Consider the following 24,416-nt stretch of genomic DNA (forward strand, 5'->3'; position numbering starts at 1 on the left):
TCCCAAATTCTTACAGTCGATAATGCCCAGCAATTTCCATCACTAAACAACACAACATACTCCTGGTTTCTTTGAAACACAGGGCTGGGAAACACAGCAGCACTGGAAATGAGAAGTGAGGCAGCAGCAGAGCAGCTCGGTGCACTTAAGGGAACATTTTTAAGCCATTTAGCAGGAGTTTATTGCTCCAGCACTGGAGGCTTTGAGCATTCAAGCACGACAGGGTGTGCATTGTTGTGCCAGAACTGCCCGCCCTGGGTGTGTGTGGTGTGGGGCAAGGGGCCAAGGGCTGTGTTTAAACGCACCCACACGAGAAATGCGATTTAGGCAGAACAAAGCACACTCCTGTTGTGCCTCCCCGTGATTATAAAATAGATCTGTGTCATTATAAATAGAAAATGACTGGTGACAAAGATGCTGCTTTGACTCACTTCTGAGGCCAAGCTCCTTCGCTGCGGTTCCTGATGTCAGACCAATTTAGCGGCTGCGCTGCAGGCGAACGTGTCTGGTTTGGGGTTAGCCAGTCCACATCTCATGATGGCTTAATCTCATTTTAAAACAGCAGGGGATTCGCTGGGGTCCTTTGCAAGCATCGCTCCCTCACCCAAGGACGGCTCCGAATGCCTTCAAAACTCGCTGTGCCCACTGCAAGGCTCGGATTGCTAAATACCAAATTACCTTGCCCTCCAAGGGGCTGCCAAAGTTTCGGGGTCTGTGAAGTTGAGATCCTGCTTCCACACAGCTAATGGTGTGGTTCTTGTTTATTCCAGTGGGAACCAAATCAAAGACACAGAAATAATAGCGCTGTTTCAAAAGTGTAAGTTTTCCTCCTTATGCCACTTTCCATCCCAACAAACTTCACAGCATTATTAAATTAAATAATGCAGATAAATACTCTGAATATATAAATATATGTATATGTGTATATATAGTTTTTATGTTGTACAATAAGTAATTTAAAAAAAACAAAAAAACCAAACACAAGCCCCAAAAACCCAAACCAGAAACTAGAACTGAAGCCTCTATTGCAGTATCTGGAATATTCTGTTCATTTACTCCTAAACATGCTCCTTAAAAATACCTGCAATCTTTCTGCTTCAATAATTTAATCAGAATCCCACTTACATTTGTATTTTATACCACAGTTTATTCCCAAAACTGGAGATAACCTCTCATTTCCTGAAATCTCTTAAAAACTTTCTTAATGAAAGAGTAGAGAAATCTGCTCTTTGCAAATTCTACTTACTTATTGCTAACTTCCAAACTAAAGTAGTTAATTTAATGAAGGAGGAAAAAAAAAGGAGTGAAAAAGAAAAAGACTAATTTGGTGCCTGTAGCCATTTCCCAAATTCTTCAGAGTTTATGGACCTAGAGAGACAGGGAAAGAGCAACTTCTCAGCAGTGCAGCAGAATAGGCCAAAATGACCCTGTGAAACCCAAGCAATTCTGGGAATTAAAGGATGTTCACTCCTGTTATGGTTCTACACTGCAAACTGCTTTTAGGGCTCCCAGTAGTACCCATTAGCAACAGCCAAGCTTTTCTGTTTTAATTTAATTTAATTTAATTTCCACCAACAAATTCCACCCTGTGGTGAGAATTGACAGTATCATGTTGAGAACCATTAAAGCATATTTGGATTGTTTTTACTCCATGTATACATAAAAAAAAAAATCCCCCACCCTTCTTAGTTTTCTTTAGAGAAGCCACTTCATAATAAGAGTGAGGCAGACACAATGGAGGCATCGTTGTGCTGTGGGATCCCACCACAGGGAGTGTGGCTGGAGATGCAGCAGAACACGCCTTGGCATTGCACTGCCAGCACAGCCTGGGCCCTGCTGCACTCTGAACCCCCCATGGGACCAGAGCAGAGCCTGGCAGCCCTGCTCATGTCCCTGCAGTCACCACCTGGTGCCCTTCTCTGCACTATGAACCTTTATACCACTCAGCCTCCCCCCTGAGTGCTCTCTGTTCTCTCTGCACCCGAAACATCTTCATGCTTATACCACCTTTGGCTTTACTGGGAATTCCTATTGGGAATTCCCCCACTGGGAATTCTGCCACCAGATTTCAAAGGGAAGAGAATAATAATGCCCTTCATTAATATAGGCTTTTCTGTCATGGCTTTTAGGCCCCTCTCCAGGCAGGCAGGCAGGCAGGCAGGCAGGCAGGCAAGCAAGCACATGTTTAACACATCACTAGTCCCTGTTCACATGCTGCAAGCTAGAAATGCTCATTAGTGCTGGATCATGGCTCCAGCTGAGCTCCAACACTTCAGCCAGGGAGGCAGGCTGGAGGAAAGGTGGCCCTCAAACCTTTCATCAGGGCTGCATCATCACTGGTGGAGCAGTTTTGGCTCCTCCAGAGGGTGGTGGGTCCCCTTGGCAGCAGAGGCACAACCTGCTGAGCTGTGACAATGCCACCATTCAGAGCTGCTCAGCTGATGAGCACAGCTCAAATCCACCACATTCAAACGCATCCTTGGGAGTGTTTTCAGGATTAGCATCCTTCCAGTGAATGGTGAAAGGGAAATGAGCTGGGGCAACAGGGGAATAAGATGATTGCAGTGGTCTCTGAGAGGCTGCTGAGTCCTGAGTGGGAAATGCTTGAGGGGTTACACGGGACTATTCGGGCTTTTACGTCACATGTTAAAAAATGGACATATCAAGCTTTGGAAAACAGAACTGGATGGGGTTTCTGGGCTTCTCTGGGGCTGAGTGTTGTTGGAATGTGGGACAAGGGAATAAAACATCTTAAGGCTCTCTGCTTTCCCTGCACATGAGCTGGAAGGGGAGAAAAGGGAGCAGGACTCCTCATTTCACTGCTGAGTGCTGAGTGGGCTGTCCTAGCTCAGTGTCCAAGCCAGCAGAGCCCTCCTGAAAGGAGGAAATGGGAAATCTGTGACTCAGAGGGAACATGGCTACTACCTGAGAGAAACCCCCAGGCAAAGCTGCCTTCAACATGCTCCATGCTCATGTCTGTGCTGAAATTCAGAGTCCAGACTAAACAGTTACTTAACTCTTGGTTAAAGGATCCCAGATGAAAAGACACAATTTTAGAAATTATTTTAATGCTGTTGTGTCCAAAAAAAAAAAATCATTACCTCCTTCAACTTCTCAACAAGTATAAACCTCCCAGCTTTCCTGCCTCCTCTGGAATTACTAAGTCATTGCAGACATCAAAATTAATGAAGAGATGAAAGATTCAGCAGAGAGACAAAATCTTACTGGAAAAATAGTTCTTAATATAAAAAAACAATTCAAGAATAATGGATATGTTTAGAAAAGTAATAAACAAAGACAAATTTCCTGATGCTTAAAAGAATACACATGAAGGAGGACACAAGACCTAGCGGTTATTTTTTTCTTTAAAACACCAATTCTTTTTTTTTTTAAATAATGCTTCCATGTGCTTCTGGTTTTACAGGAGTGTGATCTCCACTGGCTAAATTTGTGCAGTACTTTCAACTCAGTTTATTAGCCAAACTCAGGTGATGCAGACAGGGGGCTTCATCCCAACAGATGGAAGGGCTACACTAAAACAGTTTCTCCTGTGCCCATCCACAAGAATCCTGCTACTTATCACTGAGGAAATGCTTATGGCTAACTTGGAACTGAATTTGAGCACAGACAAGAGAGGGAGAAAGGTGTTTAGGGGTTAAAATAAAATAAATATATATTTAAAATAAATAGCATGTGCAATTCAGTTGAACTTTCTTGTAAGAAACAAAATTGTCTATTTTCTTTGTGCTATAGACTGTCACTTGCCCTGGCAGTGGCTTCTCAGCTGATGCAACCAGAGGAGTAACCAGTAGTTCTATATTCCACACTAGACCTGATAAAGTAATATCATGATGTGATTTCTATAGGAAAAAATGTTTCTTAGAAGCTCTGGTTTAAATAGACTTTAAAGAGATACTCTTTAGTCCTACCTGTGCTGCAAAATGACCTCTTGGCAATTCAAAGAGTTCTGACAGAGAATAAGGGTAACTAATCTATGGGAGCCTCAAGAACTCCCATACCACTGCTAATAGAAGAAAAATCAATATTCCTTCCAATATGAATGGAGTGTTGGATTGACTGAGCAGGGAGCTTTGAAATAAATATCTAAGAAATGTTTGGATGAAATGGACATCTTCACAGACATTTGGTCTGCATTTCTGAAATGTAGATGATTAAATCCACATTGTTGGCTTCTTCCCTCTCTGCACTATGTCTTTCTTTACATCTTACAAAAAATTTATGAACAAAGTTATTGTAAATCTGCAATGTCTATCTTGTCACTTAGATTCTTTTCAGAAATGCTGCCTTGCCAATGTAGATATACAATTCTGTATGATTAATATTTATTACTTATAATTCTAAATACAATGGAAGGTCACCAAAAATTCTCTGCCTAAAAGAGTCTGGAGGCCTTTACAATCTTGTTGGTGATGGATCCTGAGCCTTGAGAACTGAGCTCAAAATCTTAGCAAAACACTTTTCTATGTAGGATTTCCAGTATTTCCTGCTTCTGGCAATGGATAAAGCCAAGAAGCACAAAGGTGAGTGAAAGTTACAGATCTGAAAACATGAGCTTGGATTTCAAACCCAAACAAAGGTCAGGGAATGCCTGAACCTGTCCATGATCTTGGATCAGCCTATAATAGAGTTATGAGTAAAATGCAAAGTTAGGATGCAGAGTGAGACTTTAATTCAGACAGAACTGGCACTGTAGCTGAAAACTGCTCCATTTCCCTCTAATTGCTCATATCCATCATTATATTTTATCTAGATATTTTGGAATACTCTGTGAAAAATTAATATATTTAAAGATTTTTTTGCAGTTTATTGAAAGGAAATCAGCCTGGGGACTTTTAGATTTTATTATGAAACCTTAAAAAGTTTTTAAGAACATGCAAATCATCTCAGAAGAAGTTCATTTCATTTATAGATAATTTTCTTTTTGATATAAGCCCAACCATTTTTAAACATAATTTTTTTAAAGACAGATGCAATTTGAGGTCACTGAAATAAACTGATTGTGATTTGGCCCTCTTCTATGAAAAACAGAGACAAACTTATAAGAGAATTTGAGAACTATGAGATTCAGCAAAATGGTAAAGATTCTGAGGTGGAAATCAGGGCAGACCTTGGTTCACCTGCCTGAGATCTGCTGCATGTTTGGACAGTCTTCTTTTAGGACACAAATATAATAAGCAGAGAGTAAGAATCTGCATCTACATCTTTTTATTCAAAAGTTCAAAGAAACTGTGACTAAGAAAAGCTACTGACTGAAGTGCAAACTTGGGAAAAGGCAAATGAGAAAAATGCAGTTTCTGTTGATTGACAGGATCATACTGAGAGTAAAAAATCCCCTGGACCATTGATCAGATAGAAGACTTTTCTCTAGGAACAAACTTGCAGAGCTTTGCTAATAACACTTTTCTAAACTGACCAAGCCATCCCGACCCACGTGTTGAGTGAAAGCAAAAACCAGAATGACAGAAAGAAAGGATCAAGTCAATTAAGATAAATAAATAAATAATTGCCAGAATTTTAAAAAAGAAAAAATAATAAAATAAAATCACAGTAATTTCAATCTCATGAAGAAATGTTTTTAACAAGCCACATCTGCTTGTGCAGATACTTCTAATCTCATCCGATTTTTCTGGCTGCTATTAGTGTTCTCTGAGCCAGCTGATTTCTCAGCAATATTTTAAGGAGTGCCAGCCTTTGCCCTCCAGTCTAGCCACTGCTAAAATAGCCCATTCTAGGAGAAGACTTGGGAGTTCATGGATTTTCTTCCAAGGTTTTGAAAGTTCAGAACAAATTGACCATTGCATGTGAAACAATAGTCAACCACAAACTCTCTTCAGTCAATGAGCAACATTCTGCTCCCAGCTGGGTTAGTGTGAAAAGAGGAATTATCCCACTAAAGCAAAAGGATGGTTTCAGATTGTCATCAGCATCATAGGGCAGAGCCTGGCTTTCGATGTTGTTCCACTTTCCCAGCTCTCTCACTGCAAACATTTCTGCTGTGAGGTTCCCCTTGGTCACAGCTCACCAGATTAGGGTTCCCATCAAATCACTGCAGCTTTAGCAGCTCTGATTTGAAGGGGAGCCACATCAAGTTACAGTTCAGCTTTATTTTATTTTTTAAAACAGCAATAAATCCCTTCACAAACTGAAATCCATGAACCATGTGCTCTCCTGTAGTACTGGAGCACATGAGTTTCAAGTGAAAGAGCTGTCATTCTGAATCTGCTGAAGAAATGTGCAAATAATCACCAGTATAAAGCAGATGTGCCAGGCAGGCACTGCAGACAGAGGAAAATAATCTCTTTTAGGAAAAAATGCCTAATTCAGAATTGCAGAACCTGGCTGGGCAAGGCCTGGATGAGTGGGATTGAGGCACCATGCACGGATTTCTGCTAGCACACTTGCTGAATTCCTGGCTGGAAACTTGCCTCTCACTGTGCCAGCCTGCCCTCTCTGAGGCTCTCACAGCAAACTCCCCCTGGGGTGAGATGCTGAGCACTTGCAAGTGACCCATCTGGAGCCCAAGGCGACGAAAGCGCTTCCCCTGCCTGGAATCCATGTGCAGCGACAGCTTCCCACTGCTGATCCAAGTTTCCCAAGATAGCAATTACAGAGGAACTGGCAACCAGGCAGTCAAGATGACAATATCCTGCGTGGTTTGGTTTGCTGTGCCAATTCCCTCTGTGGGTGCTGGAGTCAATCTGCTGCCCCTGTTATTGCTGTGTCTGTCTGTCTCTACCAACCAGCAGATCCACTGGGCATCTTGGCACAGGCCCTGCTCTTCCAAGGGCTGCCTGCTCAATTGCTCTTTCACCCTCTTGCTTTAAACATTGGGATCCAACAACACCATGCAAATTTTATGCAGAGTAGCATCTGCAAGTCTGACATATTCACTCAGGCTTCCCCCTCTTGCGCCAAGTTAAAAATTAATACCCTATAAACTCCTGGGCCTGCTAAGACAGAAGATGCATTCAGAGAGTTTATTTAAATATAACTGCTAAGAGCATTTCTGCTTTAGGGTCAAACTCCTATTTTTCTCCTCTCTCTCTCCTAAATTTTGTTCTTGCCTCAAGGATCTTAATAGAACTGAAGGAAAAAGCGTCCTTGAAATAATCTAGAGAAGAACCATAATCTAGAGAAACCACCAAGTTCTATGTGTTCCTAACTCTCTTACCTGAAATTTCAGCTATTTTTAAAACTCTAAAGGATGCAGGTCATGATGTACCCCCAACACAGAACAAGAAACTAGTCAAGTGGACTCATTTCCAATACTGATTGCAAATAATACTATTTGAGCCAGATCTTGGGTTAGACTTCAAAGGGTGTCCACCCCCACCCCCCACCCCACTACAGCTGCCTTCCCTTTTCTCCAGGGAGAGGCAGATTTGTCACTGCCCAATACACTTGGAACAGGTGAAGTCACGAAGATGCCAACCAGACAGCATAACAATAAAGTACATGTTAAGGCAACAAGGAGCAGAGTCTGTAAGAGGGGATACTGCGCCATGGCTGGGGGCAGTTAGGACTTGCTGAGCCTCTTGGCCACATCTGCGTAGGCTTGCTCAATTTCTTTGTCTGCTGCACAGGTGTTGGTGAACTCATCCCTGCTGTACGCGTTCTTCAGGTACCGCCACAGCCCCGTCATCTCCGCTGGGAACTCGAAGTTGCGGTATTTCTTTGCAACAATCTAAAGCAAAGATAAAACACCTGAAAAAACCCATCTCACAGGGGATGCATCTCCTTCTCAGGGAGCTTCTTGCTCTCTTCTGTCATATAATTAATAGCAAATGAGAGGAATGTTTGGAGAATCAGGGTTTTATCATAGAAAAGCCTTAGAAGTGCTGCTGGTTGTCCCATATCATGCAAGGCTGCTGCTTGGCCTAAGGATACTCTAAAGCTATGACCTGGCTACTGTCACCAAATTTCAACTTTTATGATACTTGAAGTTAATTGATTTTACCATATTGGGGTTTTGGGGGGGTTTTTTACGAGTCTTAAGTACATCACTTAAAGCTGAGACACCACATAAGAAGGGGCTGAATCATCAAGAGCAAGACAGATTTAAGAGAAAGGCATTAGTAATGATTATAACATATTTTCATATTAATTATTATATTTAACATTTTTTTTATATTATGGTATTATATTTTTAATATATGTAATATATTTTGCCTGGTAAATGGTGTCAGAGGATATAACCACCTACAGCTGTTGGAAGGCTGTTGGAAGGCTGTTCATGAAAAGGAAAAATTCAGGGTGGTATGGGTACCATGATTAGGAAACCAAGATGATTTAGCATATATTAGAAACAGGAGCATTGGGATAAACTGAGGGAGAAAATGGTTATTTCAAGACTTGTTAGACTAGGAAATTGTCTATCAAGGCAAATTTTCGATTTCTAAAAACACTTAGGCCCTTATTCAGGAAAATAGTTAAGTGCATACTTAATTTAAGCACCTGTACAGTCCCATTGAAGTCAATGGGATTAATCTGCACTTAAAGCTAGTTGGTTGGTTAAGTACCTTGCTGGATTGGGATATTTCAGTTTCCCTGTAGAAATATACCATATAGAATAAGCTTGTGGTGACAGAGTGAACTATCTGATAGGAAAGGATGGATTAGCTAATTTAATGAGTGCTACTCTAATTTTTCTGACAGTATAAAATTGTTCCTGGGCATAAATTACACACATATGTGCCACAGAGCTCCCCTTTATTTTTAAAGCACATGGTAGAGCTGTTTTCTATCTCAGATTTTTAGGACAGTCATGTTCTCAGAAACGACTGTGATTTGTTTCTATTACCAGGATCCACTTGGTATAAGCAAGTCCAAATCCTGTCCTAAACTGCATTTAATTAAGCATTCTTGCCTTCCCTGATGCTTCACACGCATATGGGGGAGATAAAACCTGCTGGGCAACTTAAGTCAACATTTTCAAAATTTCCAGCACACATATTCCATCAAATGAAAAAATAATTCACCCTTTTCTTCTATCTGTTAAATGCTTTTCAGGCAATAACCTATGGCTACGCTTGTCTGAGAAAAATTTTAATTCTCTTTTTACATCTTTCATTTCATCCCTAGGAGACAAGAACCAGTGAGGGGCCACACATTCATTTTGCATTGTCTGACTCCAATGTTGCCAATGAAGACAAGCCAGAATAAGCACTAAACCTGTGAGGATATTATCACATTTCTCACCTGGTGACTTATGTGCTTTTTAAATTTTTTTTTCTTTTTGCATGTGTGCAGTCAGCTCCCAGGCTTGGTTTATGTTTTGGCTCACAGAGCCAAATTAGATGCATGACTTGGCTTTAATTCCTAGCTCACTCACTTGCCAAGGTCTGCCAGGTACTTGCGTTATTCTAAAGCAACATGTCATCTGATAAATGAAATAAATGCAACATTTAGAAGTCAAGATGATGTACATGATTTGCCCTTTACCAGCAACCATAGTAATCTGAAATCCTGGACCTTGGCAATGACTTTGATTTGTTAACTTCTCTGTGTGAAATACCAGATGGAATAAAAATTCCCCAAAGAGATGGACTGCTGATCTTAAGTTACAAATGGGTGGGAACTGACTAAAGTTTTGACATGTTTCTTAAGGGCATTAGGAACTAATTAATACAAAAGACTGCTGCTACTTACAGCTGGGTAAAAATAAAGAGACAAGACATCTAGAACTTAGTACTGTCTTCACCACTAATAAGTGATGGGACAATTTTCCCATGAACTAAGCATAAAGTTCCTTTATTTAGCCTGTAGAAAACACTGAAGAGCAAAACTGTGTTTCAAACTGCTCTTCTAGGCCTTAAGAACTCTCTGCTGAAATCCACTTTGGCTTTGGCACTCAGCTGTCAGAGCAAGGCACATCATATAACCATCTTTGACCATGTCACGACATTTTTTACCTTCACAACGTGGAGCTTGGGCAGAAGGTTGCAGTCAGCAAGTGTCAGGTCATCTCCATCCAGAAACTTGCGTTTAGACACTTTTTCCTCTTCAGTGCTGTCTGCATCAATCTCCTCTGGCAGGGGAGTTCTCAGGTAGTCATCCAGCTTCTTCAGAGCCTTCACTAAACCCCTTTCAAGTGCTTTGCCAAAAAAAGTAAAGAATAAGTGATTAGGGTAGAATAAGAATTGTTTAGAAAGGCTCATTATCAATGGCTATGGTAGTGTCTAGAAAAAAAAAAGCCAAGAAACAATTTATTCGTTGTTAATTTGTGCTCCAAAGCTGACACAATCCAATGGCAAAGTAGCCCAGCAAAGTACATCTGCATAAAACTCATCCTGCAGTTGGAAAAGGGACACAGGGACCTTGCTGTACCATGTCTTCTCCTGACAAACAACAAAAAGCAGTGGAAGAGATCACAGAAGGAAAAAACAGCTTGTCAAGATGAGACACCAAAAAAACCACATATTGCCTATGATACTCTTCTGGTCTGTTGAAAGCCATCACACAGGAACTGGGACCCTGTACACTGCTCCTTCATTTTTCTAACCAGCTGCATAGGACTGCAATGAAGCAGAATTTTCTAGCATTACTTCAGCTCTATCAAGTCTTAATTTAACTTCTTTCAACACCCTTGCAGAGTAATTAAAGGCAATAGCAGTAATTCCAAAGATGCTAACCAGAGCCCCATAGAGCTGAAAGATATGCTACAAATGAGATGAGATATTAGCCAGTGTTAAAATTCCCATTTAACTCCAGTTCAACTTGGGTGCAAATGCTCTTTTTGAGAGATCTCAAATAGTCTTGCAACAGAGAGGAGACTCCAGACCTCTTAGTTCAGTTACTGAAGATCATGTCCCACGCTGTTGCTGGCTCCCACAAATTCCAATGTTCAAATGCCTCCTAGACCTTTACAGCAGAGTGCAAATTTTTCACTCAGGCAAGGAATTTGTGTTTTTATGCTTCACTGTCAGGACAATAGAAAAGCTTGCTTGCAATTGCAAGTGCAATTTGCACTTACAAACAGCTGGATAACTCTGTGCAGGCTTGTGCATTACTCAAACTGCAAACACTCGGGGCAAAGAAGGGTCTTTCGTGTTTCTGTCTGAAGGGTGAAAAGTATGATGGAGTCCTGGTCCCCCACAAGTGCCCCAAAGTGCTAAAGCAACTTAAATAAGAAACAGCAAGAATTTACAATGTGAAAAAATAACAACATGACTCATGGGCTTAAGGCCAGAATTTTAGCTGGTGAAAATTACCTGTGGTGATTTATACTTGCTGCAGATGTGGCCTAGAGTCATTATTAATGGCCTAATACTGTAAAATCTTATATCTCTGAGTAACTTACTGCCACTGAACTTAGGGGAGAGTTACTCAGGTGGTATAGCACCACAAGGCCTATGGAGATAAGTACAAGGACCGATGGGTTCAAACTGAAAGAGAGGAAATTTGGTTAATTACATGCAAGAAATTATTTATGGTTGCCCAGAGAAGCTGTGGCCCCATCCCTGGCAGTGTTCAAGGCCAGGGTGGACAGGGCTTGTAGCAACCTGGGATTAGTGGGAGGTGTCCACAGCAGGGGTTTGCAACTAGATGATCTTTAAGGTCTTTTCCAACCCAAAACATCTACAATTCTATGGTCCTAAATATATTTATGGACCACAACAGGCACTCGAAAGGGCTGCAGCAATCACCCTTCACAGAGAGCCTTGCTGGCACAGGTAACCACAGGCTCTGCTGTCAGCTGCCCCTGTGCTTTTGGCACTGGGAGAAAGGCAGCACATCCAGGGCCACTGAGAGAGTAGGAGCTGAACACCACAGAACATGATTTCCCTGCTGCCCTAACATCCATTAAACCTGTGCCAGCAGTGGAAGTCAGATTAAGCCACTTGATGCCTTGCTCCCACTGAAGTCTCTTGGCCCAGCACCAGGGAACCATACCAGCTCTTTTGTGGCTGACTCTGAGACACAGTGGCAAACCCTGGCTTAATTGATTGACTGGAGAAATGACTGCAATCCAACTGAAAACACCCCCACAAACATAGCAGGGAGGGAAGGAATTTTATTTCTGAAAGCAGAGCATCTAAAGCGACTGAAGTGCTGCCATGCATAAAACAAAAGTGTTGCCATCCTTCATTTAATCAATTCAAATTGAATTTTGACACTGACATTCTGCTGTCAGATGCTGGCAGTGGTGCCTTTAATTTCCTGCAGCTGTCCTGCCTCACAACTTCCACAGGAGGGTAGGAACTGTGGAGTGTGGCAGCACTCAAAGGATTTAGCAATGTCTTTTTGGTTGGACCTGTAACACCTGTTGAATAGACAGTTCTGCTTCTCTTAGTCAGCCTCAGACTATGTCTTACAGTGTGTTCATGCAGAGAGAGTGGACTCCAATTACTGTGATTTCATTAGTTTTGTTCATCTGGGTTTTAGAGATGGCTCAACACTGACCACTTTCCAGTATTCCCTTCACCCAGTAGGATTGTTGGTTCTCCAAGTCATCTGAGCAATATTCCAGTGTCAGGAGGATGTTTGGATGTTTGATGCTTTTGCTAGCCCATGGGATCAGTCAGGTGTGTGCACAGAGACAGCAGCAGCAGCAGGTGAGGTGTGTTTATGTAACTCTTCTGGAACTTATTAGGTTTTGGGGGATTTTTTTTCTCTCATTGCTCTATCAAAGTGCGTCATGGCTGTCCCAAAAACAATGCCTGGAGTGCAGCCTGTTTGTGACAGCAAGAAAAACAACTGTCTGAATTCATAGTTGGCTCTTGCATGCAGCAGCTTTAGGCCAGAAATAAGTGTGTGTGTTCAGGGCTCAATACATCTGTGACCTAATTCACAGCCTCTGCTGGAGCCCACAGGATGCTGACACCTCACATTGAAATCACCACAGAGTCAGGACCATCTTATATCCTGACAGGCAAGAACTGAACAACTACTTGTGACACCAATGACCCCATTTTTTTAATCAAAACTCTTCTTAGTAAACTCGATCTTAGATCCTAGTAAAGTTCTCAGGACAGCCTGGAAAATAGGAAAACAGTGAATAAGAGAGAACTGCTCTCCTTCCAATTAAATTGTGACAAAAAATTCAAAAACTAAGAGAATTAAAATCCATAAATTGCCACATGAAATGGATTTTAGGTGCACAGGGTCAGATTTTTAAAGCCTGTTGATGATTACCAAGGCATTTTTTGAAATCCATATTCAAATATCCATGTTGCAAATCCTACTTTCTAGGTGCCCTAACACACTCAGATCTATCTGTAGGATTTGAAATCTTATATTCCTTGAGAAGGTACTCAGGGAAATCCCCACTCAAAGTAGGAGGATGTGTAAAAGAATCTCATTTTCTCTCTTACCTGGTAGATACTTATGCATTATTTGAAAGGTGAAAAATTGTGAATGGAGACCAGGAAATGATCTCTTCAGAATAGCCTACAGCTCTGGAACTCTTCCTCTTCAGAATAGCCTACAGCTCTGGAACTCTTTCCTGAAGAAAGAACTGTCTGGGTTCACATTACTGACCAAACTCATCTTGGATTAATTCCTTAAACTTGGACTTAATCCCAGATTTCCCATACTGTGGCTATTTCATTGAAAGCTGGGTGACTCTCTACATTGTCTCCACTGAGAACACAGGGAGAGGATGCACTCACCAAGGCAGGGGCCATGTGAACACCAGTCAGCACCAGACTGGATGAAGACATTAAAAAAGATGTGAAGATCTAAAAGGTTCCTAATCCCCTATTTGTGAGAGTACCACCCACAGTGAATTTCAGAAGTGGCTGAGCACCTAATTCCCTTGGCAACTTGTCCTCTGGGAAACATCATTAAAGAACTAAATAGCTTTGCTGATAACAGCCAATGGGTGGGATTAATCTTCCCCAAAGTGAGTAAAATTAAAAGAATAGGTTTGAATTAAACACCCTGGGAACTTCCTCTCTGTTCAGTGGAGTTTTCTCTTCTACACTTGGTTTTGGTGACCCCTAAATGAGCTCTGGGGACAACTTCTCCTGAAGTGTCTAATCACATCCTTGCATTGTCTTGGTAACGTCAGGGGGGAGAATTCAACATTACAACACCAAGTAGAGCCAGGCCTGAGTATGTAGCTCGGTGCTGCTTTTGAAACTTCTACCTCCAACTGCTTCTCCACCCTGCAGACTTTCAATAGGAACTTAGAGATCCCAAATATGATCAGCTCTGAGAGAGGAGCCCTGTCATCAGCTTACCCATGCTACAGCTGAAATGTCTGAACTCCTGGAAACCATTTTTCTGGACAGTGGAATCACCAAGCACAAAGGCACCAGCATCATATAGCCTTCACTGGGATATATTTAATATAACCTTGAATTCCAAGAAATTCTACCCATGTATAGACAAAATCCATGGTGGAACCATCTCTCTCAACCTTCTCTACTTCATTCTGGGCTACTTATGCAGCCAAAGACAACTTCTAGCAATGACAGTCATGCCCTGTCATCCCACCAATAATAAACAATAATATTAGTAAAAAAACCCTCATGAGCTTTTTGTGATTTTTCTTCTCCCTTCAAAACTAGGATTTTAAACAACTTTACTTAAGAATTCTGAGTTAGAAGCCAGAAAAATAGCACTTTCCAACCTCAAAGCAACCACAGAACACTTAATGAATGTATTACCATCTGTCAAATGCACAGGGTGAGGTTCAATTTAGCTGATGATACCTAATTCACATTGACATTCTGTTTTCAGCAGAAGGTTACTTGATGTTGAACAATGAGATTAACAAATTCTGACATGCACAGAAATACAAATAATGTAACAAAAGTTAATAATGGGCAAAACTGTGCTCTCAGTTACACTGACATAAAAGAGGAGTAACTGCATTGTCAACAAGCTATTCCATATTTACTCCAGTTCAACCAAGAACAGACTTTGGCTCTGTTACTCAACTCTTCAAGCAAAAACTTCCTTAAACTATTAGTCTGTGCAACTATTTCCAGGGGATGGAGAGAAACCCTTGTGCCTTGAAGTACTTACACTACATCTGAACAAAACATTGGAAAATGTAATGCATGGAGCAATCCTGCAAGTCAAGGAGAGGGCCAGATGACAAAGATACATTAATAGGTACTCAGGGTGAAATTTTGGCCATCCTGGAGCTCATGGAAGTTTTGCTATTGACTTCAGTGGGATTAGGATTTCTCCAGAAGCTTTTAAAGCCAAAAGAGACTATTTTAATCAGTTAATCTGACCCCTGAAATAATACCAGCCATAAAACTTCCAGCGTCATCAGTCGTTTCCATCTCTGTTTTCTGTGGGTCAAATAAGGCTGAAGCAAAATGGAAAGTAACTCGAAAGTAGTAAAAGAAAAATGGTTTGGAAAAAGTAGAACTGATTCAGACTGCCCACACCCACAGCATTTACAGAGGTCAGGCGAGGACTCTTTTTCCCCTTCCTTGAACTCCAAATATTTCCTTCCTTGTTTAATGTTGGGACAAGGAGAAATAGCAAAGCAGACAAAGCACATAAACACCAATCTCTGTGGCCTGAACGAGCCACTGGAAGGCAAATCATTCCATCTTAAAATAGTACCCAAGGAAAAACTGAATTACCACCAGAGAAGCCTCAATCTCACTTTCTCTATCTCTCTCACTCCCTGTCATAGGCAGACTGGCTACCTAAAAATAGCTAAAATGAGGTGAGATGACTCCTTTTTTATATGCTTGTGTGGAACCTCTTGCAGGTAAGGATTTCACGTGATAGTTATTATGGAAAAAGATTCAAAGCATAGAGGGCACAATCAGAGTATGAAGAACAATAGATTTTTAAGCTAACTGAACATAAAAACTATTGGATGTATGTGAAAAGAGAGCAAACATAGTTAGTTTTTTAAACAAACTTTAAGCAAAAAAAAGAGCAAGATTTCTAAACAAACATGAAAACAAGGAAGTCATGTTTGGGGATGGTTGGTTAAGTAAGTCTTGCCTAGACATCCAATAATTTTTGCATCACTTTTTAAATGGTGACAATCTTCAAAATTAACATATCATTTCCAAATTAAAAGGAGAACAACCTTCTGCTTCAAACAGTTTAACAGAAAATACTTTTACTTTCCAAAGCAAGTTATTATTCACAAAATTCCACCCACATTTGCCAATAAATCAGGTTACTCACACCACCCATGGCATTTGCATTAAATAAACCTTTTGTCACAAAATATTTTCTCCAAGTCAAGGACAAATATATGCAGCCCTCTTTCTAAGTGATTATCCCTGTGACAACAAGGCTTCAAAGTGATTGAAGCCCAGCAACATCTTGTCTTTTGTAGCCAACATCTGAAACTACCTGAGGCTGATCTCAGTACAACTGCAAGGTTCTTAATTGTCAAGCCCAGGCAAGTACAACAAACCATGATCCATGTACAAAAATGAACAATTCCTGCTGCTACCCTGGATCACTGATTGATGTTTTCCCTTTTTACTGCTTTCTTCCACTGCCCTCCTGTAAGATTTATCCTGTAACACACGCAAATGAACTTGGTGAAATACCAATGAGGGAAAAGGGGGAACAGTACATAAATATTCACAGTCTCAATCAAACCATCTGAGATTTATTTTTCCTTTAAAAAAACAAACCACCTTTCCTGATCACTTCCAGATTCACAGTTTGATATTATATGAGACCCAATACTGTTTTCTGGTAGGAGAAAGGAACAGGCTAAGAAACAGCAATTTAAGGTAAGAAAATAATATCATTCCACTAGTCTGACAGTCTGATTAAAAATCAAGGATTCATATTTTCACTCTATTTTTTCTCCATCCTGCCCTCTTTTGTTTTTTGTTTTTTTTTTTATTCCAGGCTGGCTCAACAGAGTATTGTAACTTTAATCTGTATAGATTAATTCTTCTCCATGGAGGAGCTGTGACTGCAATACACATGACTCTGTACTCCATATTGAACAGTTTACCTTCCCCCCTGTGATTTCAATAAAACCCTTGAGATCTGAGTGCTGCCTTGACTTCTTCTGTTCAGCCATTTAAGAGTTGGGTGCCTTGTCTAAGCTGATTCTGTAGGTTCCCTCTCTGCTCAGAGGGACTGAGCATCTCCAGAGGGTAATTCCACCCAGCTGCCTAAGACACCTGATTCAGACCAGTGTGACTCACTGCACACATGCCCTTCTTGCTGCATCAATTACAGATGAAACCTAAAGGACTAGCTCAGACTAGACACCTCACTTTCAGGGAGGTGAAGTCAGGCGAGATGAATCCTACCCTTTGAATGTAATTTCACAGTTCACCCAAGTGATCTAGGATAATGCCTCCAATTTTTTTTTAAAGCTACTTAAATATTAGGGTTTACACCCCACAGGGCAAATAGATTGCCCATTTGAGCATTGCAGCATCCTTTCCAGGCATGTTTCTGCCTCATAAAATCCCCAGCTCTGAGCAGCAAATGAGTGGGAGGTCACTGAGAGAGCCATTGGAAATGCAGAGGAGGATGAAGGTTGTGTGCTCCCATGCATCCAAGGCATTTAGATGCCTAAGTCTGGGCCAAAGGGAGTTTCTGGGGTGATTCAGCTCTCCTATTAAAGATGTTCCACTCCAGATAAATAATTCAATATTCACTGGAAAAGAAACTTGTGCATGTTCCCACAATAAAGGTGAATGCCCACACAGCCTTGTGAAAAAGCCGTGATCTCTCTGTCTCTGCCCACTTAATGAATCAACAAATACCTTGTGCACACAGAAGAGAAATAAATTAGTGTCTCTTACTCCTCAAATCCACTTTTACCTGGTTTGGGGTTGTTTTAGGGGACAGGGGCTCATGTTCATCCTCCAGACAAGTCAGAGCTGGGACTTGAAAAGGGGTTTTTTACTCCCAGTCAGTGCTGGGGTGAGCAAACACCAGGAATGGGGTGAGTCACAAAAACACAGGGCACACATGGAAACAGCCACACAACTCTGGTCCTAAATCACCTTTCAGACACTGTCTGAGCCAGGCATAAACAGGGACACATTTTCCATACATGTAGACACATATATGTTGCTCTGTGTATTTGCAGTGACAGAAATGGGGGTGCTAAGCACCAGGAACACTTCCTCCAGAACTCAGAGGAACATGAAGCTGACACAACTGAGGGATACCCCAAGCACTCTCAGAAACCTGGACACATCAAAGATCTGTTGATTTGCTTATGGGTAAAATTCCCCTTGCCTGACTTCTAATTGTTAGGTAATTAGTCTGATCTAATTGGTCAAGTATCCCTTATAGGTAGCAACAAGAGAAAGGCACCTCCAAAGGAAATTCTCCCAACTCATATTTTAAGAAAAATCAAAATGCCCTTTAGAAACATCTCTCTCCATTGATCAGAAATAAACCAGAACTTTTGAATGACTAATATATAACTTTTAGACAGATTTAGGTGAGATGATCCCACCCTTATCATCTCTCCTCCCTTCTCACCCCATCTACAGACTGATGATGTGGATTGATTGATTGATTGATTAGAGCTTCACTCAAAAAGTTTGGGATATTTTGAGAGACGTGTCTCAAAACCTCCATAGAAGGAATGAGAAAGACTGAAAGCTCAACTCCCAGCTACCTTTTCTTAAGAGAGAGAACAATGATCCAAGGATTAAGAGGCTACCTGGATTTAGGAGACTTTAGTCTCTTCTTAAGTTTTCTATATTCCCTTGTAAAAATAATTTAAATCATTTGCTTTGCCACCTCCTATATACAATATAAAAATAAAAAAACTCTTTGGCCACAAACTTTACATGAGTAAAGCAGTAATGCACCAGCTTTGGAAATATGTTTCAGGCTATATGTGATAAACAGTAAATATAATAAAAAGAAGAGGCATCTTGGCATCTTTTTATTTTTGTGATACCATTTGTCCTATCCCCAAAATAAACCTAGCAAAGCAGGTGAATCAATAATACCTTAAATAGTAAATTAGACATGTTTTTCAAGCATCCAGAAAGATTGTTTTCACGTGTTTCTATTTTTTTACTGAAAACTCAGGTTTCCTCCCTCTCTTTTCTTATCCATTGTTACAATGGAGGCAAGAAATAAATGCAATACTTGTAACATTATCGTGAAGAATGCTGTCAGAGCACCTTCAAATGCTGTTTTTTAAGAAGAAAAGCCAGGTGTTCAAATGACACCAAAGGAAAGCTTCATTCTCAAGTCTCTTAGGAGTCCCAGTGACCCTGAGGGCAGGAAGCAAGTGAATGTAAAACTATTGGCCTACAAGTGCCCCAGGAAGAACAGCACCAAACTTGCGTTTCACAAATCATCGTGACCCTGTGGCAGCACATAAGTGACAAGAATCATTTCTAGGGCACGTCCCCAAGGGCCTAATCCTGACCTCTGCCATGTTAGTCTTGTGCAGGTGTCCCTAAAGCAACTGCAGACAGCAACAGCTCATTTGCATCAGGAATTTGGAAAAACAAAATAAAATAAAATCAAGCCCTGCAGATTTTAAACACACGTTATTTTATAGTATGAGATTATCCTACCTCTATTTCAATTTTTAAGTGTGTTCACTCAGAGTTTAAACTTCTGTTTTACTACTGAAGAGCAAATAAGACGATTCTGGGACTAACAAAGGAAAAGTAACTTCATGTGTCTGTGTTCAAGTAAGAGAAAAGTGAGATTCTGGTAGCGAGTGTAGCTGGGCTTCAGCAGCAGTGCTCTGGGGACCCCTTGTGTTCCAAGACTTAAGTGAAGAAATTTGTTCCTGTACAGGCTGTTGGTGCTTGAGTCTTTAATACTAATTTCTTCCAATTCCACGCATGTAGAAGAATAAAGTTTGCTTCTGCTTACACCAGGATAATCCCAATTGCATTCCACTGTTTTCAACTATGTAATTTAATTCTAGAATCAGTGAAGACACATGAGAGGGAGACAAAGCAATGCCTAGCTAGCAGCACCTGAGGATGAAATTTTAAGTTCAATTTTAAGTTAAAGCTATTAAGTTTCCAAATCCCTTACTTCACTTGGGAAAATCTCAAATAGATTTATTATTTCCAGAATTTTCTGTGTTCAATTTTCCAGAATTTTTATGTTCAAAAATTGTTACTGAGACAGAAAAAGCCATGAGGCTACAAATGAGTCACATCTTAATTCTTTCCCATTGTTTCTCTGATTTTGAGATTATTTTGTTTCAAGCCCCTTGAAATTACTTAGGGATCATCATGATTATGCCTCAACCTCCCTGAAAGGAGCAGAAGCAAAATCAGTTATAATTAAGTCTGGATGTATGAAAACAATCCAAGAATTAGTAGGGAGGTCACATTGCCTCTGTTGCAACTGAACTGTTGGGGCAAGTATTAAAAACATTTTTCCCAGTTCTGGTGTCCACAATATAAAAAAAGGAAAAAGGCACTGGGAATTCCAGCAAGAGGTCAAAGGAAAACAGTAAGATAGTGTTCATGGACTGGAAAAAAGCCTCAAAGACAAAAGACACTTCAGTGCACCAAGGACACTTCAGTTTCTCCTGTTGTCTGCTCAATCAAACCAAATCCTTCTAAGGATGGAACATTAACATGTTTGCTCCATGGGCAAAACTCACTGGGATGTGATTTGTGGGAGATAATAACACAAAGATTCTTCTGACCTCAAAGTCCATGAAATTTGGATTACCTTTTTCTGCAATCACAAAACCCAGGATATTTTTACAAGAATTATTTCTCTAATTCCCATTTTGTGACCTCATATCTGGCAGTATTTTCAAGCTGAAAGTCAATGACTTAAGATACATCTAATAAAGAAACTTAGCAACATTGATTTTCATTTACATCTCATTCTTCTTTTCCCTGTTATTTTATGAAGAACATTTTCATTCATTAAAAAAATAATAATTGAAAATATTCTTTAAAAATCTGTTTAGGAAAAATAGAACCTGGGCCAATTCTTTTCCCTTTGAAGTCATCAGTGGTTTGGCAAACTGATTTCCAGGAGCCAGTCACTTGTCTATCTACCATGTGATAGCTTGAAATGGCTAAATGGAAACCTGTGAACAATCCTGTCAGGACATCAAGGCCAGTTGGGTGTTTAAACCCAAATATTTGGTTATATAAGACTTGGACACTGAACTGAGCAAGGCCATAACTTCATTTATGCCTTTGCTGTGGGGAACACACTTAAGATACACCAAGTCTGTCACAACAAAGGGAGTTACCCACCAGGGCAAAACCATAGAGCAATGAAGTTAAAACTCAATTCTAAATAATAATGCAATTTAGGCCTCCCATTCCAGCAGCAAGGCGCTTAATTCCTCCCAGGACTGCTGCTGCCAGCTTGCTCTAATCCACCTCCAGCTGTGCTACTGCTCCTGTGTGCGAGCATGGGAGCTCGGCTGGGAAACAGAACAAAGCATCCCAGCAAAGCCAGCAGCACTTGGAGGAATATTCCAACACACAGGGGAAATAATTCCCTCTTAAAGGAGAGTGTCTGCCAACTGCTGCTCCCATTGCAAGTGTTTCACTCTAGGCCTGGCTATGCATACAGGCCCTGACTCAGCAAAGGCTTGAGAAAGTGCCTTAATTTCATCATGTCATTAACCTTGTTGACTTCAGCATGTTCTATAACTTTAAATTATATAAATAAATATCTGCTTTTTTTTTCCCTCTCTCTCTTCCTCCTGATGGTATGCTATGTCTTCAAAGTTGCTTCAGCACAGACATGTCAGAAAATTTTGTCTGTTAGTAAATTTATTGCAAATATTTACTATTCCCAAAATGGCTGCATCTAAGACTGTTAACCAGGCATATCAAGTCCCTGCCTTGGAGAGCCTGCTGTCTGAGCACATCTGGACTTACAGAAAATGTTCCTTTTGTGTTGTTTTTAAATAATGGTTTTCACATTTCCACCAGGAAATCTTTGTTCCTCAATTAGCAAGGTATTAGAAGATGGAAAGTTCGGAAATATTCCCGTGTAAGGTACAGATTTCTCAGATTAAGGGGATGGTGTGTTATCATTTTAGAAAACTGAAAACCTCTTCCTTTTAATGACATAACATTTCAGTTCTCAGGTTTGGCAGGTCAAAAGATATTGGTCCTTAAAGCTGTCACTGGTACCAGACAGAATATTGATGGCTCTGGGCCTCCAGCCAGCACCATTTTGAGAACTTTCAAAGAAGTTATTTCTCAAGAAAACTTATTTTGCAAACTGCTGTTCCTGGGCATTTTAGACTTTGATTACTGGGCAGAAAGCAGATAAAGCAATTTGGGACAGGTGATAAATGCAACTTGCAGCACTTCTTAAGAAGTTAGCACAAAGCTACACCACAGTTTAGTGATCTTTATATGTGTGTTTTTATAAGGAGACAGAGTGAACAGTTTTATTAGCATATCATGAGTGAGTTATGTGGGTCATCCCAAATGAATGGCAATAAAAGCTTTATATCACACTCACCAATATGTATTTGGTACTTTATGTGCCGCAAATGTTGCAGAAAAGCTATTTTACATATGTTTTAAAGACTGGGTATTTTTTATATTAGGGCTGGTTTTGTAAAGCTGCCAAGCACTTTAGCTACCATGAGCCCAACATTATTCAGCTCAGGGGGAGTAATAAAAACTTGTTTAAAACGTTCTGAAATAGCTTTTTTTTTTTTTTTTTTTTTTTTTTTTTTTTTTTTTTTTTTTTGTGCTTCAATAGGCCAAAATTAAAGAATCATGGAATCAGCATGGCATAGTGGAATGGCCAGGGTTGGAAGGGACCTTAAAAGTCATCTATTTCCAACCTCCCTGACAGGGACAGGGACACCTTCCACTAGAAGAAGTGTCATCCTGACATATTCCATCACTAAGCAAGTCCTTTTCTCTAAAACAATTTTAAAAGCTCTTTTTAGTCCTTCCTGGTTGTATGACAGAGAAAACTTGGTACTGTCACACCACAGGGCAAATTGTGGCCTGTTCTGGGCCTTGGACTGATGTGGGGTTTGTAGTGGAAAATGGAAATTCTTCAACTAAAGAGAAGGGATAAAAAAAATGTGATGGCAAGTTGACAAACAGACATTACACACATGTTTATATTTTCACCTATATATTTCTATGGCACCTTGAAAATCTGTTCAAAAATCATAAAGCGTAATGTTGGTCCCAAATTAGAGTCTGATCCAAGATCCCTGTCACAGGAAACTTTCCATCAATACAAGAGCATTCAAACAGATTTTTAAACTTGCTCTGGCAAACTCAAGAGCAGCTTTGCCAGGAACTTTTCTGGGCACAGGGTGAAGCCTTCAGGCATGGAACAGGTCAGAAGGACCAAAGACTCAGGAGAAGCCATATCACAGTTTCAGCTGTATTATGTCTCCTTTGGCTGAGAGAAGCCAGGCTGGAAGGAAGAGGGGTGATTCCCTGTCCTTCCCCACCACGGGTGGAGATGCTCTGGGGACAGATGCTTTGCTCTCCTGCTGCTGGAGCCAGATCACACCACACTTGTCAGGATGTCCCAGGCTGCCCCATCACACATCAAGAAGCTCCTAGCCCTGGCTCAGGTGCCACAGAGGGTCTGACCATGCAGCTGGTATTACTGTGAATAGTCTAACTGGGCTTGGAGTGAACAGATTTTCTGCTTAAGACAAGAGGCACACGATGGCTTCTAGGAAGGATCAGTGTGCACAGTTCAGCCTGTGCACATCCCTGTGCTATGGGTCTGACCCTCTGCTTAGTAGGAGTAACTCCACAGTGTAAAACTGATGTAGGGCAGTCTTAATTGCAGGTCTGTATGTGTGTGTGCATTTCTACTGCATGTGTGCACACACAGAGCACTGAGAGAGACATTTCCCACCTCACGCACCAAACCACAAAGTGTGATGGAGCTACTGAAAGAGGTGAACGGCACTTAATCACGTGTGAGTTAATTATTTAAATGCGCTTTTATTTTTGGCCTCTTGATGTAAATCCAAACCAGACAAGCAGAGTCCTCTGGTCAGACTGCTGGAAATTCCTCTGCACAAAATCATGTTGGTGGTCTCCCAGCTCAGCGCCTTCTGAGGAGCCCTACAGTGAAATATCCTTCCGTACCACTAATGAATGCGCCCACCCACACTGGAGCTGGTGCCCCCTAAGAACTCAATTCAAGAACAACTTTTTAAACTCCTACATGAAATCAAAGGGCTCATTCTGTGAGCCAAAGAACTCACAATTTTGGGCGGGACAGTTAATGGGTGGTTACCCCAGGTTGTCCCCTTGGTTTGCAGCACACAGTCTCGCAAGTAAAAATAATAAGCAGGATACTGACTGTGTACACAGCATTCCAATTAATTAGATTTCATCCTCCTCCAATGAATACATAAATTGTTGCTTCCCTGGTGACCATACAGAGCATGAGTGACTTGCTCAGCATCAACCAGAGGAACCAAAGTAAACACACAAGACCTCAGTTTACTTTCCTATGCTCAGACAAGACTTCCTTCTCAATATTAAACAATCACTAAGCAATCAAAA

At 40.8% G+C, this 24,416-nt stretch overlaps 1 protein-coding gene across 1 annotated transcript in view; it reads right to left on the reverse strand.

Moving 5' to 3' along the window:
• Positions 1 to 7,462: 7,462 nt before the first annotated feature.
• The window catches only part of CLIC5 (chloride intracellular channel 5), a 49,966-nt gene continuing 33,012 nt past the window's right edge, over positions 7,463 to 24,416 (reverse strand). Inside the window, exons 5-6 of the mRNA XM_054628675.2 lie at positions 9,933 to 10,114; positions 7,463 to 7,705 (exon numbers count right to left, since the gene is read on the reverse strand). Of these exons, the coding sequence (XP_054484650.1) occupies positions 7,538 to 7,705; positions 9,933 to 10,114 (350 nt within the window). The 3' untranslated portion in view covers positions 7,463 to 7,537. The remainder of the gene's footprint in view (positions 7,706 to 9,932; positions 10,115 to 24,416) is intronic.

This window comes from Agelaius phoeniceus, chromosome 3 (assembly GCF_051311805.1).
Source record: "Agelaius phoeniceus isolate bAgePho1 chromosome 3, bAgePho1.hap1, whole genome shotgun sequence".
Taxonomy (NCBI): domain Eukaryota; kingdom Metazoa; phylum Chordata; class Aves; order Passeriformes; family Icteridae; genus Agelaius; species Agelaius phoeniceus.